The following is a 14,103-nucleotide window of genomic DNA, read 5'->3' as shown; positions in this document are numbered from 1 at the left end:
TGTGTGTGTGTGTGTGTGTGTGTGAGTGTGTGTGAGAGAGAGAGAGAGAGAGAGAGAGAGAAAGACTGACAGAGAGAGAGAGACTGACACAGAGAGAGAGAGAGAGAGAGAGAGAGAGAGAGAGAGAGAGACCTGTCTGTGTAGATAATTCATTGTGAGACATGGCCTATATTTCTTCTGAGCTGGAGCACTTAGTGGCTGATATAAGAACAACTAGAAGATTCATATGCTCAAATCCCTGCCATGGTGTTTGACTGGGTCCCCTAAAAGCTCCTGTGTAGGGAACTTAGTGCCCCAATCCACATATTAATGGAACTAGGAGGTGATCAGGATTAGATGAAGTCATGAGGCTGGGAATTTGAGGCACTAGTGGCTTTACAAGAGAGGAGGAGAGATCTGAGCTAGCATGCTTGCCCTGTCTCACCCTCTGTTGCCCTCCACCATATTGAGATGCAACAAGAAGTCTTCAGCAGGTGCCAGCACTGGGCTCTTGGACTTTCAGCCTCCAGAACTGTGAGCTAAATACACCTCTATAATTTAAAGTGCTAGATTTCAGGTATGTTTTACAGCAACTGAAAATGCACTGAGACACCCACCATGAGTGCCAGTGTCCCAGCTGGTCTATCTACTCTGCCAGTAGGTTTGGAGTGGAATGATGCAGGAAGGGTGTGTCATTTTTGAAGGGACAGAAAGCAGGAGTGAGAGACAGACTCTGTCCATGGTTCTTCTATCTGGGGATGTTTGTCACTGCAGCAGTGTCACTGAGCCATCCTGACTGATGCATGGGGAGGACCAGAAATCCCCTCTATACTAATGTTGTGTGAGTCCTTAGATGCTGTGAACCCACAGAGACACAATCATTCCTATTGCATTTTTATTGACATTGGGGAATAGGGGCCTTGCAGGTGAGTTGATCCTGGACATTGATCGGTTCAGCTGAAGCTTGGCCTGGATTCAGTGTTGATGGCAAAGGTGGTGGGACCCAGAAAGCCCCAACTTAGAAGCTTTTTCTATTGATGATGGAGCAGCCAACATCCCTGTACTCACCTCTGGTGACCCACATGTCCTTAAAAGTTGACAGGGAGCCCAAGATGGAACCACCCACCCAGGCACTGCACTTGCCATAGGGAGAAGAGGACACCTGGGAGCAGAGGGGGTAGAGAAGGGGAAAAAAACATTAAAACATGACTCTAAATTGGGGCACAGTTATCTTACCCCCAAAATTCACAAATAGTCATTTTTTCCTCCTTGGGGTGGGGGATATAGCTCAGGGGCGTAAGCATCTGCCTGGCAAGCCCAAGGTCGGGTGTTCAATTCCCAGTACCAAAAAAAAAATTTTTTTCCTCCTGGCAAATATGATTAATTATTATCCAGTAAAGTGAGAAGTTCATATCCACATCCTGTAGTTTTATTAACTTTTTATTTGCTATTTTATATTTTAAATTTTTGATTAGGATATGTTTATGACTAAATACATTCATTGTGGGGAATTGGTACCTAGGGGTGAAATGGACAAGGGCACAGAGGACTCAGGCCCTTGACATTGTAAAACACAATATATTTTATACTTTATAAAGACTATGCAGCCGGGTGTGGTGGTACACACCTGTAATCCCAGTACTCGAGAGGCTGAGGCAGGAGGATCACTGCAAGTTCAAGGCCAGCCTGGCCTACATAGTGAACCCAAGGCCAGCCTGAACTACACAGGGAGACCCTGTCTTGAAAAAAAAAAGACTATGCATTCAGCATGTGTATTTTGTAGAAAAAGTTAGAAAACAGAGATAAGAAAAAATCAATCACCAAACCCCTTCTACCCTGCCAAGCAGAGCTTTCCAGACTCTGCTCCTGCCTTCACACTGCCCTCAGCATTTTTTTATATCAAGGAAAAATCTCCACACCCATTTGTCACGAGCAGCCCCTGAGGCTCAGGAAGGTTAAGGTCACTTGCTCAAGGTCAGACTGTTGACATCCTCGCTGCTTACTAACTTTTATTGTAACACATAGCTGGCGAAGGCAACCCTGCAGGGGTCTGCATGGGAGAAGCTCAGGATAGGATTTGGAAAACCCAATTTGCAGGCAGAGTGAGTAGACAAGATGTAGTCTGAGACTCAGCTCCCCACTGGTGCTGATCACCGCTATGCTGGGCTTGGAAAACACTTTCTGGTATTAGTTAAGAGATTTGTCTCCATGACTTTAAGGGAAAAAACAGATAAGAGAGAAAAAAAGAATGTCTGGGGTCAGCACTTCAGGCAGAGGAAAGAGCCAGTGCCTGACACCTGGGAGCCTCTGCTCTACTTTTTCTTCTGTCACCCTGGACAAGCCATCTGCCCCATCTGCGTCTTATCTGAACACACACAGAACCAGACAGAACTGGGACAACATATGTGTTACAAAGAAACGAGAATACCACAGAAAAATGGCCAAAGGGTTGGAATGGGCAATTACAAAAATATATTTACAAAGCAGGCAGAGAAAAGCACAACAAACAATTTTTCCCATTTACCAAGATGGCAAAAGGATTTTGAAAATGAAGCCACCTGGATATTTTCATGGAGAATTTGGCCATACTTTCAAAAAGCCTTGGGTTGTGCATATTTTTCTGGCTTCAAAAAGCACATGTAGAAATGGATTCGAAAGGAAAGAAAAACTCTTCTCAAAAAGGGGAGTGGATAATGGCAAACATTTTTAGCCTAAGAACATTCATTATAGCACAGCTCAGGCTGCCAGGAGAAGCAATTACAGGTGCTCTTTGATGTACGGTGGGAGCACATCCTGGTAACCTCACTGTAAGTTGAAGACATTGTTTAAGTCAAAAATGCACGGTGCACACCTGGGCTGTGGAACATTCTGGCTCAGCCACACAGCAGGCTGCAGTGTCACCAATTCACTCCTGTGAGCTTAGGGGCTGACAGGGACCTGCCCCACCCAGCTTCAAGAGAGAGGACTGAACTGCCCAGCGCTAGCCCTGGGGAAAGATCAAATTCAAAATTCCAGGTACAGTTTCTGTTCAGCGTGAATCACTTTCATCCCCTTGTAAAGTCAAAATATATAAGTTAAAACATGGCGAACTGGGGATGGTCCGTATATGAAAAGTTGTCCCTGCTGGAACGAGTTGTTCTCCCAACGTAGATGGATTTGTTTTAGGGAGAGAATTCTTTTCTTTAGGTGAATAATTAGCTTTATGGATGATTGCAGGCGAATCTGCCTCCCAGGCCTTTCCAGACATTGTTTCCCAAAGAGATGAAGCAGAGAAGAGCTAAATTACCACAAAATTACAGGAAATGTGTCACCTCCAAGATTCCTGTAGAAGTTTTTTTAAGGGGGTGGGAAAAGAACAGGGCACCTTGAGGATGGGGAAGGTTTTGAAAGAGCTTGGTCCAAAATGCAGCCTGGCCGCGTCCTGGCAGCCCAGAGCTGGCCCGAGGGAGTCCCTTTACAAGCACCGTCCAAAAACTTACAGTTTTCGATTTCAATTTGCTTTCTGTGCTGAACTAAGTAGAAGCCTTCCTCTCTGATTTAGTAAAAGCCTTTCACACGAGAGCCTAAGGCCTCTGAGAGCAGAGAAGGAGCAGGAGGAACAGGATAGGTGCCCAGGGCTGGGGCTGAGGAATGGGAAAACAGCTGTAATCATTTTGCATTATTCCATAAATGCTTCTTGTGACTTCACATCAGATGATGCAGCCGAGGGTGTAGACTTAGGAGGTGAGAAGACAGGTCAGGGAACAGTCGGCCAACATTATGTGCACGTTTGCAAAACCATGTGAGATACTATAAAGAATATTGATACAAAGAAGATTAGAAAATGAGAAAGCAGATGCGGTACAGCTCTCGAATGTGAACAGGTGTGATGCTTAATCTCAGTTGTAAACTTGATTGGATTGCAAAATGCCTAAGAAATTAGGACAGCGTGCTTTGGATATGTCTGCGAGGGAGACATGAAACTGTGGGAAATGTGGGACAGCAAACTGAAGGGTAACACCGGCCCTGAATGTGGGTGACATAGCCCAATAGACTAGGGACAACTTCCTCCACCACAACCTTGACCGTGATATTTTGCGTGGCCACAGGCTTAAGAGCAAAGGAACAGGTAACCATGGACTGAAGCCATGAACCAAATAAACCTTTCCTGCTTTAAGTTGTTGTTCTCAGTTATCTTGTCACAGTAATGGAAGGCTAAAACATATAGTATTTTATGAAGAGGTAGCCATGTTGAGGAGATAGGAAATGGAAGATGATTTTCCAGGGGACATCAGCAGCAGGAACAGAAGATACACTGAGGACACTGAGGTTGTTGTACCTTCACATCGATGGTAGGGGAAACCAGTCCAGCTAGTTCTCTCTGCAATCGTAATCGCAAGCCAGTGAAGGAACCAGTGCCTCCAGACAGGAGGATGTGGCTGAACAGGGTCTTCTGGAGGTCAGGGTGGCAGGAGGTGATGCACTGGGTGGTCATCATGTGGATCCCCTGGGCGCTTCTTCCTGTCAAGATGGGTGGAGAAAGAAGGAAGCTTGAGGCTAGAAGCTTGATCTGTCATACTCGGGAGTTCCTCCCTTCTAATTGAAGGCCCTGGGTGGTGGCACCTTCTAGTCCCAGATAGCCCTGAGTGCCACTAAGACCATCAGCACCTCCCGCAGCAAGGCCCATGTAGGTTTCAACAAGGTAGTGGACAGATGCGCCCAACCAGAGGACAAAGAAATAAATTCTAATTCTTCTCATTCACTAAGGGAAAGTATGTTCCAACGTTATTGACAGTTACTAGCTCCTTATGCCTAGGCAACAACAATTTCATGAAAGGATTTCAGCAGGGGCAGCGTCCTGGCTCAGGTAGCTGGGGGAATGGCACCAAGGGTCCTGTCCTGATTCATGATTTGGCTGCCTCCATAAATGCTGACCAGAACAACGCAGAAGAGCTGCATGGGTTGTGTTTGTCTATTTCATATCAGGAGCTTCTGGGTAGGTGGCGCCTGTCACCACCTCACTGTCTTCATACTGACGACCCCAGGTGCAAGGCCGGAGAGCCTAAATCACAGGTGGTTTGGAATGTGCCAGGCAGATGGCTCTGTGGTGCCATGAGCCAAGGGCTGTGTTCACATCCATTGGGACCCACCCTGACCCTTCCCCCTCTGGAGTCTGTGTGAGGCAAGGGCTTCGTCACTTCTCCACTTAGCCACCAGATATCTCAGGGGCATGTGCTATGATTATTTGTGATGTTTTTAAGACTAGGTCCCCCACACAGTGTAGTGTAGCAGAGAAAACAGAGCTACACCCAGGTAACTCATACAAGGTTATCAGCGCTAGCTCCTACTAGGTGCTAGTCCTGGAGAAATGGTTAGGTTCCCACATCTAACTCCTTCCAACCCTTATAAATGCAATGGATTATTTTAAGAATTTGATTTCAGGGAATATTTTATTTTCCACGACTTCCTGAAGGCTTCATTTTCCCATTCAATTTGGATTTTATAAGAATTTATCATTTTCCCTAATCGGCCAGGCCTGCCTGAGACAGCAGTCAACTCAAGGATCATTTGAAATCTCCAGACCAGCCATATTTACAGATATGGAGTTCTCTCCACATCTATGGAGCTCCCTCCATATCTACGGAGCTTGCTTTTCTGCCTTGACTGTCTTGATTTTATATTTCTAATTATTTTGGAGTAGATGGAGTTATAAATAATACATTATGAAGATGATCAGCAGCCCAACATAGTTGTAATCACACTTGACAAATGATTTAAAAGTTGGGGTGAATTTTCTCCTCTGTAAGATGGGGTGACACAGATTAGGAGAGAGAAGAAGGCACCACTTATGTAAAAGGGTCAACAGAGTGACAGGTGTATAACATGTGTTTAGGTATGTGATAGCTGATCCCAGAGGAAGTTTTGAAATGGGGCATTTATCTGCTACTCAAACCATGCTGCCCTCCTGGTTAACCTGTGCCTTCTTTCTGACCCTGCACTCCTTTGCTGGTGCTGGACTGACCTCTGCCCCCTTTCTGTGGACTCACCTATGAGGTTAGGCTGGAAGAGTGCCTCAGGACATAAAAAAGCCCCCTCCCCAAGGCTGATCTCCTGGCCATCAGGGAGCTGGAAGTCCTGTAGGCAGGAAGGTGGGTCACTGGCTTTCACCTTCACCTTGTCCAAGTCCAGCGCCACATAGCAGCCTTTCTCTTTCACATTCCGGATGTACTCTTGGTCAGCTTCCAGACAAAGGAAGAGTGCCAGGGAAAAGAAGACATGAAAATGGGGTGTATTGCGGTGAGGAACATACCACCCCTTGGGATTCTAGGTCCATATTCCGCTTGCTTTCTGGGGTCTCCTGGCCCATGCCAGGTAGGGGATGGGTATAGGACAGGAAGGTAGCATAGGGATGTTCTGAAATGAGAAGTGAGGAGGTGGAAATGCTCGGCATTTATAAATTGAGCATTACTTACTACATATAGTGCAAGTTTTGGAAGACTGGGAAATCAAATTCAACTTTACCATCTACTGTGACAGGAGGTGCTCCATATTGCTTATGATTGTACCCTGATCTGGAGAAACACCCAACAACATCCTTGAATCAACATCCTTCACCCAGAAGTTATGTCCTGCCCCTTTCAGAGTAGCTAACAGGTTTGAAGTTTAACTGCACCTTGGGCATTCTGGCTTTATAGTTCACCTGATGTTGTCTTTAAGTCTGAATCAGGAGGAAATTCCCTGAACTGCCCATAGGGAAACCCCATACACTGTTTTATCCACTAACCTCAGACTTTCATCTTCCTTCTCCCAAAACTGCTCTTGCCTGTGTATGTCCATCCTCCTAGTTCCAAAGCCCTGAGAACACACTTTCCTTCTTGCTCTCAAGCAACTGATGCTGTTAATCACCCTCTTCTCTTCCCCCTCTTTCTGGGTCACTGCAACCTCCTGATATTTTCCCCTTCTTCACCTAGTTTGACCTTCCACAAGACAAATTTGCATTCAGTCCCACCTCTACTGTTTACTAAATGGCTAAATACAGGCAAATTCATTATCCTGTCAAACCTTCCTTGTCTTCATCTTCAAGAGTAGGACTAATTGTCACATTCTGGACTACTATAAGGACAGGATGAAGTAATGCACACAAAGATCTTGCTAGGTGTAAGGTGTCAATGACCTGCTGTGTCTTTGCCCTCTATTTGCTGTTATTCTTTAGGATTCTGTGTTTCTCTTGGGTGTTACCACAGACTTTTTGCCTGAGGAGACCAGAAACTCCAGCTGGGACTGGGAGACATACAAGCTGGGAATCTAGTCTAGAGACTAGGCATACAGAGAGGCAGGCTCTGCCTTGTCTGAACTGCTTGCATTCATACTCCAGAGCTAATATCTCACCGCTTATGGGATGTTTGTCAAACCTTCTAGCCTTCCTAGGCTTCTTCTAACAATAGAAACAATTATTCCTCCTCACAGAGTTGCAGTGAAAAGTCATGGGAGAATGAATGTGGAATGTTTACTTGACCCGATGATCTCCACAGGGTAAGTTTTCGGTAAAGCTTAGCTGATCATTATCATCACCATTGACATCACCATCATCACCATCATCGTCACTATCGTGACCATTACCATCGTCTTCGCCATCACTACCATCACTGTCATCACCACTATCATCATCACCATCAACACTGTTATCATCATTAAACCTTCCCCACTATCCTCCCATCATTGCTATCAGAAGCTAAATCACCAGTCAGCATCGCCATTTTCAATATCACCATCTTCACCATCACTACGATTGCCCTCCTCATCATTATAAAGACTCCCAATGTCTCTAAATATGGATAGCACAGTTTCTGGAGTTTGGATGATGGTACAGTAGCCTAAGCTTTGAAACCTGAGGGCTGTAGTTGATTTCACTAAGAAAAACCCATACCCAAGCACTAAGTTGCCTGGCTGAGAAAATCAGTGTCCTACCTGTGCCCACTAACAAGATCCCCCTCTCCGTCAAAAGTTGCAGGAGGTACCAGGTCAGGTCTTGGCCAGCTACATCCAGCTGGAAGGTCGACTGATGCAAAGGACAGCCATCAGCGATGGGCACAAAGTATGTCATTCCCTCTCCAGATTCAATGGTTGTTCCTAGGTAAGAGAACATGGTGGCATCATCAAGAAGGGTATGGAATCCCTTAACAACTGTGAGTCTGCAGGAAAAGGTTGTGGAAAGGGACAGGGTCTGAGGATATGTGGAGGGGAAGGCAAAGGGTCTGGGCTGAGATAGGAAAAGGGAACTACTGTTTTGGATGAAAACCAGAGGATTTTCTTACTAAACTCAACATGCGAACATTAGCTATAACTGCCCCCAAAGTCACTGGGATTGTCTGAGTGACACTGAAATGCTGGAAGAGTCTGAGTGCAGTGGAGGAGGAATACACTGCAGTTTCCAAGGTACACTAGGATGTGATAGTGCAAAAGGAGGGGACACAGGAACAGGAGCACGTGGTCTAATTTTGTGTGATATAGTGGCTTTGGACCCAGAGCCAGTTGGAGTCTGGGTAATTGAGCAAGACCTGAAAATTTCAATGAAGCATGCTGAGTCCAAGGGACCTCCCACTCCAGCTGCAGTGGAGATCAGGGAGAGGTTTCTTTCCCACTCACAACTAAAAGAACAAAATACACTTTCAAGATACTGGACACCAGGCAACAATGCACGGTAGCCCTGAGAGAAAGGACACTATAAGAGAAGAAAGTAGGTTGGGTGTCATGGTGCACACCTATAATCCCAGCACGTTGGGAGGCTGAGGAAGGAAAGTCTCAAGCCTGGGCAATTTAGCAATAACCTGTCTCAAAACGAAAAATAAAATGGGCTGGAGATGTAGCTCAGTGCAAAGGTTCTAGGCTCAATCCTAGAACCACAAAAAGGAAGGAAGGATGGAAGGAAAGAAGGGAGGGAGGTAGGGGAAGAAAGAGAATGAGAAAGAGAAAAAGAGAGAGAAAGAGAGAAAGAAAGAGAAAGAGAAAAAGAGAAAGAGAAAGAACAAAAGAGCCAGCCACAATCACTCATGAACATAGACACAAAATTTCAAAATGAAATTTTGGCAAATAGATTTTAGTGGTAATATATAAAAAGGACAATATGTTATGACCAAATAGATTCTGTCTCTAGAATGCAAGGTAGCTTTACCACAATGGCTGGGGATATAGCTCAGTGGCACAGTGCCTGTATCAATTCCCAGTACCGCCCCCCCAAATATCAAACAAAGTAATCTACCATATTAAAGAAAGGAAATCCACACAATCACATCAATAAATACAGAAAGTGCATTTGGCAATATCCAACATATATTGCTAACTAAAAAGTAAAAATATATCAAGAGGATAAGAATGCAAGAGAACTTCTTTAAATTGATATGACATATCTGAAAAATTGCAAATAATAGAATACCTAATGTTTTAAGACTAATTTCTCTCTGAAAGCAGGAACAAGACAAGGATTATTGCTCTTATTGATTAGATTCATTATGGTACCATGGAGTCCAGCAACCAGGTAAGAATAAATAAATAAATAAACAAATAAATAAATAAATAAATGGCTAGCATCCAATTTGTAAATAATAAAGCAACATTTTTTTTGTAGACAATTTGATTGCCTAAGTAGTAAACCCTATTAAATCTACAAAAATAAATTTGAGTATCAAGATATAATATGAACGTACAAACATAAGCTGTAGGAGCTAGAGATGTACCTCAGTGATAGAGCACACTTGCTTAGCATACACAAGGCCATGGATTTGATCCCCAGCACCACAAAAACCAAACAAGCAAAACAAAATCAATTGTTTCTTTATATAATAGCAATGAACAATGAGTAATTGAAATAAAATACCATTTACAATAGCATCAAAATGTATTAAATACTTAGAGATAAATTGGACAAAAGACATGTATTACCTGTATGCTGTGAATAATATAACAACGCTAAAAACAAATTAGGACAGGCCTAACAAATACACCACATTCACAGTTCACTAATCAGAAGACTAAATGTTCTGTAAAAGTCATTCCTCTCCAAACTGTGCTGTCCACACCCAGTGCGATTCCAATGCCCAAACACAGTTTAAGAGCTTTGCGAAGGCTGCGGGGTGGGGTGAGTTGTTTATTTTTTTTTTTAGAAAATGACAAACTGATTCTAAAAACCATATGAGGTAGCAGAAAGGACCTAGAATAGGTCCTTCCAAAATTTTTTTTTTTTTAAAAATAGGAGACCAAAGAGGTACTACTAATATTACCTTATTTTAGGACTTTTTATAAGCTACCATAATCAAGACAAAGTAATATCAACCTAAAGTTAGAAAGATTGATAGAACAAGATAGAGAGCATAGTAGTAAGTCCACATGAATGTGGAAAACAGATTTTCAAAGTATACAAAGCCATTTCAATTAAGAGTGATTGCTTCAATACATATTGTAGGAACAAGACAGCACACACACATACACACACACACATATGCACACACACGTGTACAAAACCTTCACTTGTGCCTTATACCATCTACAAAAAAATGATTCAGAATGCATCATAGAATTGTGTGAATCTAAAAATCTATAAAAGTCCTTGAAGAAAACTGTTATGTTTTGGATCTGGAATGTCTCTTAAAAACTAATTCATTGAAAGCTTGGTCCTCAACGCAGCAGTATTCAGAAATGGGGCCTCTGGGAAGTGATTAGATCACAAGGTTCTGATATCATTGATGGCTTAATTCATTTATGGCTCAATAATAGCTTAATGAGCTCTTGGAAGGTGGAGGAAACTTTAGTAGGTGGGATCTAGTAGGAGGAAGAAGGCCCGCAGGTATATTTATCTTGTCCCTGGTCTTTTCCCTGCTCTCTCTCTGCTCTCTGGCTGCCATGTGATGAATAACTTTCCTTAACCATGCCCTTTCACCATGATGTTCTGCCTCACCATAGGCCTAAATGCAACAGAGCCAAATGATCATGGACTGAACCCTCTTAAACTACAAGCCAAAATATAAACCTTTCCTGCTTTAAATTTAATTTCTCAGGTAGTTTGTGACAGCAATGGAAAGCTACCTAGCATAAGAAATATAACCAAAAACTTTGGCTTTGGCATTTATTTATTAGATATGATATCAAAGGCACAATCCAAAAGGAAAAATAAATAAAGTTAGACTTCATGGAAATTTAAGCCTTCTGCTCTTCCAAAGATATCATGCAGAGAATGAGAAGTGAAGCTGTGGATGGGAGCACATGTTTGCAGAACTCACATTTGATGGAAGACTTGTACCAAGAAAAGGAAAAGATGACAGAACACACAGGTGAACTTGGCAAAGCATTGAAAGAGATACTTTGCTGAAGCAGATATATGCTGCTATGGTTTAGATCTAAAATCACCCCCCAAAGTCTCATGTGTTTGGAGGGTAATTGGAAGGGAACACTGTACGCCTCAATGGGTTCATTCATTGCAGAGTTCATAGCTGAATGTGATTTCAGGAGGTGGGTCTTGTTGGAGGTGGGTCTATTCTTGACACAGCTCCTCCCTTCTCTCTCTGCTTCCTGGCTGCCATGACCTTTCTCCACACTGTTTCTGCTTTGGACCCTGCTGACCATGGACAGAAATCATGAGCCAAAATAAGCCTCTTTTAAGTTGGAGGTTTCAGGTGTTTTACCTCAGTGACAGGAAAGTGACTAAAACATATGCATAGCAAAAAGCACAAGAAAACATGTTCAACATCACTGCTCACGGGGGTTATGTGAATAGAACCACAAGAAGACCTTGCTGCACTCCTGTTGGAATGGCTGAAAAGCAGAAGGCTGACCACACAAGTGATGGTGTGGATGAGCTGGAGTTCTCCCACATGGCTGTGGGAATGTAAAATGGTGCAGTTACCTTAGAAACTAGTTAGGCAGATTTAAAAAAAAAAAAAAAAAAAGAAGTTAAGCATACATCTGTCATATGACCCAGCCATTTTCCTTTGTAGGTAATTACCCAAAAGGAATGATAGCATATATCCACACAGAGACTTACACATACATGAATGTTCATTGCAACTCTATTCATAATAGACCCAAACTGGAAATGACCCAAATAGCCATTCATGGGTGAATAGACAAAGCATGGTGCATTCATAAAACGGAACACTACTTAGCAATAAAAAGAAATGAACTATTGATACGAACAACAGCACAGATGAATCTCCAAATAATTATGCACGGTGGAAAAAGACACACAAAATAGAGCACTTACCTCATAGTTCCCTTTATACAAAATACCGGAAAATGCAACCCCCTCTATTGGAACAGGCCGAAAGAGGAACAGTGGTGGTAGGAAGGGAACTTCAGGAGTGACGGGTAGGTTCCTAATACTGGTTGTGATGGTTTTTATGAGAACTTGTCAAATTGTATGCCTAAAACATGTGCAGTATATTGTATGTCAATTACATATCAGTAAAGCTGTGAAAGAGAAAAAGTGAATCCAGCACATTGTTAAAGTCTGGGAATAGTCAATTTAACCCGGAGGGACAAAAGGGGAGGAAATCAAGAAACAAGCCAGGGAGTGTGAGTTCTGAGCAGCTGTCTTTGGTTATTTGTCAGAGAGGGGCTGGGCTGCATGCTATAGTGTGTCACCAGTCACCAGTCACAGGGACAAGGATATACGGGGCCACTTACCAGAAGTTTGGCCTGAAGCATATAGTGAAAGGACTCCTTGATTGATTAAGGACAGGGCAGGTACATTGAAGGTCTCGAACAGGATCTAGGGAGGAACATTAGCAGCTGGCAGCCTGATGAGCAGACAGAGCAGGCAGGGCTCCAGCTCACTCCCCTAGGTCAGCATGGGTCCCTCCTGTAGCAGGCCCTGGCCCTAAAGCAATCCAGGCCAGGTCAAATGCACAACCCCCTCCAGCTGCCTCTGCCGTAACCAGCACTCAGCTCTGTTTCCCAGTCTGTAAAAACGGGCTCACAACCTTCTCCTGGTGGCTCCCATGACTGTGGAGACTGACTGGACTAGGGCACCAGAAAGTCTTGCTAGTCATTGCTGTGTCTTGACAGGAGGCCTCTGTGGACTGGCAGTTGTCTTCAGGGGACACATTCTTCCTTCTGCTGCTGAGAAGTGTGCGGTGCCATGGGATCTCCACCTTTTGATTTGGGAGGAACTGTCTTTCATATGATGGAGATAACCACAGATAATAGCTCCTGTGTGGTAACTACATGCTGGGCATCTTGTTCAGACATTGTTTATTCCAGAAGCACAGCTTGGGTACCCACTGGATACCAGCATCAGAAGGAGGGAGCAGGTGACATACACCTGGCTTTGCCCGTCCAGGTACATGATACTCACTTTGTGCATATGAGACCAGCAAGCAAAAATATGAATGAGCAGGTGGCAGAGGGGACCAGGCGCAGGTGGCTGGCAGCAGGGCTTTGCCTCTTTGAAGTTGGCCATGTGAGTGGTTGACACCTATGAGATCACGATGCTTGTTCTATGGGGCCTGAGGATCACTTTAGCTGCTGGGGCCATTGCAGTGGTTTTTCCAGCCACTCAGGTAGAAAAAAAGGCAAGACTCTCCTGACCACTCTCTGAGTAAGAGCAAGGTGCCAAGCAGGCCCACACAGAGACTTGCGCCCAGGTACTGTGACAGTGAGCAGCCCTACAGGTGGATTCCATGGGCTCCCTTGCAGGAGGTCATTTGGACAATTTCCTGGGCTCCTGTCTGGGGAGCTGTCCCTACGTGTGTGGCACCTGGCCCCAGAAAAATTGGCACTAGCACTGTGGCCTCAGAGCCTGAGTGTCTTACAAAGCCAGTGATGGGAGGTGGACTTATTCAGCTGCTCAAGGGGGCACCAATTGGCCTCAGCCTGGACCTCAAAATGGGACCAAGACAGCATGTTTTAGAAACTGAAATCATGCATGGCTGGGCTGCATCCTTGAACATGTTGCTTGTAAGATACATAACTAGATCACTGGGCAGCATTCAGGCTGGGCTTGGGCATTCCACCCAGAAAGGAAACTCATCTGTGTGAAGACAAGCTCATGCTGACTTGTAGTGGCTTTATTTTCCCCAAACTGGAGACTCCACAGGTGGGCATCCACAGGTGATGAACCCAAAAGTGTGGCACATGGTGGTGGGGGGAGGCACT

The 14,103-nt window shown here is 44.2% G+C and overlaps 1 protein-coding gene across 3 annotated transcripts in view; it reads right to left on the bottom strand.

Annotated features, from left to right (window-relative positions):
- Positions 1–860: 860 nt before the first annotated feature.
- The window catches only part of LOC102017580 (actin-like), a 42,820-nt gene continuing 29,577 nt past the window's right edge, over positions 861–14,103 (bottom strand). For 2 of the 3 annotated variants that reach the window (XM_013513883.1, XM_013513884.1), the window contains 5 exons: positions 12,634–12,718; positions 7,927–8,088; positions 6,006–6,197; positions 4,298–4,479; positions 861–1,141 (listed from right to left, as the gene is read on the bottom strand). In XM_013513883.1, coding sequence (XP_013369337.1) covers positions 998–1,141; positions 4,298–4,479; positions 6,006–6,197; positions 7,927–8,088; positions 12,634–12,718 — 765 coding nt within the window. In that variant the 3' untranslated portion in view covers positions 861–997. The remainder of the gene's footprint in view (positions 1,142–4,297; positions 4,480–6,005; positions 6,198–7,926; positions 8,089–12,633; positions 12,719–14,103) is intronic. The other variant, XM_013513885.1, reaches the window with a different exon arrangement.

This window comes from Chinchilla lanigera, unplaced genomic scaffold (genome assembly GCF_000276665.1).
Source record: "Chinchilla lanigera isolate Chin_1 unplaced genomic scaffold, ChiLan1.0 scaffold00021, whole genome shotgun sequence".
Classification (NCBI taxonomy): domain Eukaryota; kingdom Metazoa; phylum Chordata; class Mammalia; order Rodentia; family Chinchillidae; genus Chinchilla; species Chinchilla lanigera.
The sequence above is the reverse complement of the archived record's forward strand: the minus strand, read 5'-3'. Positions and strand labels throughout refer to the sequence as shown.